Source organism: Cajanus cajan, chromosome 4 (genome assembly GCF_000230855.2).
Source record: "Cajanus cajan strain Asha chromosome 4, NIPB_CcT2T_4, whole genome shotgun sequence".
NCBI classification, from domain to species: domain Eukaryota; kingdom Viridiplantae; phylum Streptophyta; class Magnoliopsida; order Fabales; family Fabaceae; genus Cajanus; species Cajanus cajan.
Genome location: NC_138520.1, coordinates 38838035 through 38842936, shown reverse-complemented (window position 1 = coordinate 38842936; position 4902 = coordinate 38838035). Strand labels below are relative to the sequence as shown.

General features: G+C 32.4%; 1 protein-coding gene across 2 annotated transcripts; it reads right to left on the bottom strand.

The window, feature by feature from the left end:
- Window positions 1-1095: 1095 nt before the first annotated feature.
- Window positions 1096-4358, bottom strand: LOC109789761 (plasmodesmata-located protein 8). 2 transcript variants are annotated; one of them, XM_029269510.2, is made up of 4 exons: window positions 4048-4358; window positions 2621-3440; window positions 1471-1578; window positions 1096-1366 (listed from the first exon to the last, which is right to left on the bottom strand). In XM_029269510.2, exons 2-4 carry the CDS (start codon window positions 3375-3377, stop codon window positions 1362-1364), a joined length of 870 nt encoding a protein of 289 aa, XP_029125343.1. In that variant the 5' UTR covers window positions 3378-3440; window positions 4048-4358; the 3' UTR covers window positions 1096-1361. The 2 variants fall into 2 exon arrangements, with proteins under 2 accessions (XP_029125343.1, XP_020204381.1); XM_020348792.3 differs by lacking the exon at window positions 4048-4358 and having other exon boundaries at window positions 2621-3705.
- Window positions 4359-4902: the final 544 nt, after the last annotated feature.

The following is a 4902-nucleotide window of genomic DNA, read 5'->3' as shown; positions in this document are numbered from 1 at the left end:
TAAATGTTAAAATATAAAATAAAAAAAATAAAAATAAATAAAAAGATTAAGAATATTTTCAAAATTTATTTTTTAAAACAAGAAAATATATTTATTAAAAAAATAAAGAGATGTGTATATCACAAGCCAAGAAATAATCACAAAACACAATGCGATGATTTGGTCTTTTGGGCCAAATTCTTAATATAAATAATCTTTGAGCCAAGCTTATGTTCCAAATGAGTAACGCTTTTCCGTTTGGGCTTGTATCATTTACTTAGTTTTATATAAACTAAAATATAATCTTTTAAATTATATTAACGTACCCATATTCTAAATTTTAAGAAAATCATATATTTCGTATTCGTATTCGTATCCTTGAGCAAAGCATTGGACATGAACTATTTTTTAAAACCTTTGTCCTCTTATTTATACTGAAAGAAACGGCCAAGGTCCTTAAATTTGTAAAGATATTCGCATGTGTTCAATAACTAATGACTACAAGATATTGCCACGTATCTTTATGGTAGTCATGTATAAAAAGTTGATGTAAAAACTTTTTTTGTTTTAACTGTTTTCAACTGCTTCGAAGTAACCAATGAACTTTTGAAGTCGATGTATTTTGTTCTCAAGCAAAATTTTTCATCTGATTCCGAACCTTCATTTTTTTTTATATTCTCAATTGCAAAAAGACACTTCCATTTCAATTTTCATCGAGTATTCACTAGGCATTCAATCATATCCTTAATTTTATTCTATTTCGGAAAAAGGATTCAATATAAGGTTCAATATAACGAATCAATCTATTTTTCACTTTGACGAAGAATTGATTAAATATTATCTACAAAGGTTTCAAAGTGCCTCCAACGGTAACCAAATGTATTAGATGAGACATTTGTTTTGTGTACTAAACTAATTTTAGCTTGTGTGATGGTTGCTCGTGACAATGGGATTTGGCACAAATTGTCATTTCAAAAAAGGAACCTCCCAAAGGAGTTCTTGTACGTACAAGTTGGAACTCTTAGAATAGTCTAGAATTGTCCTTCCAAGAGGGCACTAAGAAACAAGTCAACAAAATAAAAGGCAAAGTAATTTAGAAAGAAGTGCACATGAGAATGATGAACAAATGGTTTTTAAAATATGAAAAAGAATGATGGGTTTTGTTGGACATCACCAAGGCAAGATAATCAGCAGCCCTTTCTAAGTTGATGGATAACAGAGCTCTACTTTATAAACTAAAAGATAATATCCACTTTCTTTTGTAGAAAAACATAATGCATTAAATTGATCAAAATGTGGAAGCATGGTTTTCAATAAATTTCAACAAACATTTGTGGACAAAGCGTAATGATTACCCCCTCATATATATCCCCTATATCTTCTTAACCTGCATGTAATGAAATAATGATCATGAGCACCATCATCTCCTCAAAATCAAATGATATTCATTTAATAATGTATTGGAATCACAACTTTAGGAAAAATGATTACCAGCTGCTTTTTTGCAAATGGAGAGGAGTACAACTAGAACGGCAAGACCTGCAAACACTCCCACAATAATGGCAACCGATTTCCCCACTTGGTCATTGTTGGAAGAATCTGCACAAAACACCAAGTTCATGTAAAGCTATAACAACTACTCCATTAGCATACTATTTTGCACGAGATTTAAATACATTTAATTGAATTAAAAATATACTACCAAACTAATTAAGAGAAAAGACAAAATTCAAAAGGGATTTGAATTTTCACTTAATTGACAGTATATATATATGCACAACAAACAACTATAAATTTCAAAAATTATAATAAAATTGACTGCAAGCTTTTACTGATTTTTGAAGCATATAATGGAAGCAAATTAGTGTAGGAATTTAAAGAATAATATATAACTTTTAGTTTGTTGGGAGATAAAAATGTTTTTCAGATTCCATGCTATCTTCTTTGCAATGAGTTGCAGCTTTATGCCAAATCAAGAGACACTACTTGAAATAACCAATGGAATGGTGTGGTTCACTAGCGAATTGATAAGTAAAGAATATAGAATATGATACCAAGTAAAAGGGACTCAAACAAAAGGACAAAGAGGAATGGCATAAAGTGGGTATTTTCCGAAATAAAGTATAAAAGCATATGTTCTGAATGCTTTTCGTCATAAAATGTTATTGACCATTGCATTCCACAATTTATTAGTACCTCTGCTTCCTTTCTACCTTCATTTTCTGATCGCTTTTCTACAAAGGGCTGATATAATATATAACTGTAAGTAATTCAAATCATATTCAAAACAATTTCAACTTTTTCTGCTTTTCCTGCTCCTCTCTCCTAAGAATTAGAATGGTATAGTTATTATTACAAAATTTTTATAAGGGTGCTCATTTTCAAAATTGTTTTAAGACTAGCAATAAATAATTAGCGGCAACATTTTGTAGTAGAAAGGACATGGAGGGTAGAAGAATTATTGTAGTGTTACTAAAAAAGAATAATGAAAATGAAAGATAATGCTATATACGCACAAAACTTAGACAACATAATTTTTGTGTCTATCTTTCTCTAAATGAAGTGATGGAGAGAGATAGATGCAAAAATGATGTTCTACAAGTTTTGTTCTACATGTAACATTACTTAAAATGAAATGCACCTGATTCATCATAATAGCCAGAGGCCCAGTACCGAGCATAACATTGACCCAAGAACACATCAGCTGCTGCTGCTGAACCACATAAGCTTTTCAGCTTTCCAACTGCATCTGCTAAACAAGAGGAGCAATCTGATACACTTATATCCCCCAAGCATTGTGCAAACCCTTGAACAAGGCCTGAACTACTGACTCTAAATCCATTAGCTGTTTGCAAATCAGCAAGAACATCGTCCCTTCGCCGGAAGAATTCAACATCGCTAGTCACAGCCTTACTACATTTCTTGTACCTAAGACTGGTGTCAAGTTTGCCAAGGAAGTCACCACTATGTTCATATCTCACAAGGCAGCCTTCAAGTTGCAAAGAAGCCCCAAGGGCATTGGGACAAACCAAGCCTATTTGGTTAACAGATCTTCCTACACACTTTGAGCAATCAAATGGATGCAAATCACCTCTGCACTGGTATAAGCCGTATATGGTTCCCTCTGGTGGTGTTGAGCTTCCATTTCCAATAGCAAAGCTATTATATGTTACCTCAGATGATGAACTGACAACTGAAGACATAAAGCTGTTAAGGTTGCCTTCAAAGGGTGAGTTGGGTTGGTATTTCTCTTGAGAGCAGACTGCATATATGAAGATATGAGCTCTTGAAGGGTATCCATGAGCACTCAGAACACAAGAAAAGAAAATTAGCAGATAAGAGAGCCTCCAAGCTAAGACGATTCTGTAACTGGAGTTTACTTGAGGACTTCTCAACATTTTTTTCTTTTGCTTGTTTCTTCACATACAAATATGAACCTTCCTTTGCTTCTGTTTTTGTACCTTGGTTATGGCAATTAAAGAGTGAGATACTGGTTCTTTTTTTGGGCCTGTTGAATGAAGCCTTTTTCTTTAGTTAAAGACTTTTGTTTGGTTAGGCATAGAGCATCAACTTTGTCCTCGGATTAAAGTCAATATATCCATGTACACACAAAACAACAGAAATTCTCATTTGTTTCATGTCTTCAAATGACCCAAAAATTACAGTAATTTGAAGGCTGAAATCCAATATTTTGGGGTTGAATTAAAAAAATCTGGTTTTACAATACAATAGCAGATTGAAAAGCTCACAATCAGATGAAGTTTGTTGTCGAACTGTCAAATGTTATGTTTTAATACTTATCCAATATTCATATTGCTTTAAGAAAAAAACTATATATTCTTAATCCTCTGACGGAATGGCACATATACCTCTAGAAGCAATGGAATATAACTATTATTTCGTTTCTGGAGACCAAATTCCATAAAACATAGCTAAGTTCACCTTTACTAATGACAAAAAAAGAACATAATCACATGCCTCTCGATCCTTTTTCAATAACTCATCCCTACTTAAACGGAAAAATAATGAATTGTAATGAGAGAACTTAAGGAATTATATATACAATACCTTAAACTCGAGGTTCTTCAAGTCAAACTTGAGGAGCATTTTTCAAGTCAAACTTGAGGTTCTCCTCGGTACTCATTGTACCCAATATATAAATAGATCGATGTTGTAGAATAATAAGGCTATTAGTGCAATCTCCTTCCCTTTCAATTTTCTTGTCCTTGACAATCTTCTTTTGCCATGACCATGGCAATACATAAGTAATTTGCTCCTGGTGCAAGTCAAAGAGATCACAACAGCAAATTTCATTATATGGTTAGATTTTTAATTTAGGAAGTGGGATGGAAATGGAAAAATAAATCAATGTCTTAAATGTTAGTCGACATTAGTTCACATGTACAATTAGTAGTAATGCAGTTTGGTGAAACTGCAAAACCATGTACTTTTAGTAAAACCATGGAGTTTTAGTGTTGGGTCTTGGATAGCTTGTAAACTAGTTATATGCTACACCCCGAGTTCTGAATTACAATTTGCAACATGTGTTGTGGCCGTAATATTGTTGTTGTTGTACTTCTCGTAACCACAACGACCTGCAATTGTGATGTGCTTTTGAAATCACTGAAAATTCTACAACTCAACTGTAATAGAACCACAATAGATATGTAACACCATTTTATTCCACTTTTTTTTTTTTTTTTTTTTTTTTGTAAAAAAACATACATAAATTCAAGTTTTAATCTTCTAATCTAATAAATTTGACCACATGGAAATGTTAAGAGAAGAAGAGAGACACTAATGAAGTAAGGATGATTGGTTGGAGTGTTGGGAGGTGCATATGCATTTTAGGAAAAGAAGAAAGGGGTTTAAACTGAAAATTTAAGAAAAAAAAAGTTGATTGGTTTTAATTATTATAAAAAT

Coding starts and splice junctions, on each gene's coding strand:
- LOC109789761 (XM_029269510.2), bottom strand. CDS start 3,377: ATGTTGAGAAGTCCTCAAGTAAACTCCAGTTACAGAATCGTCTTAGCT. Junction 1,579..2,620: donor TGGCTATTATGATGAATCAG/GTGCATTTCATT, acceptor TGTTTTGTGCAG/ATTCTTCCAACAATGACCAA.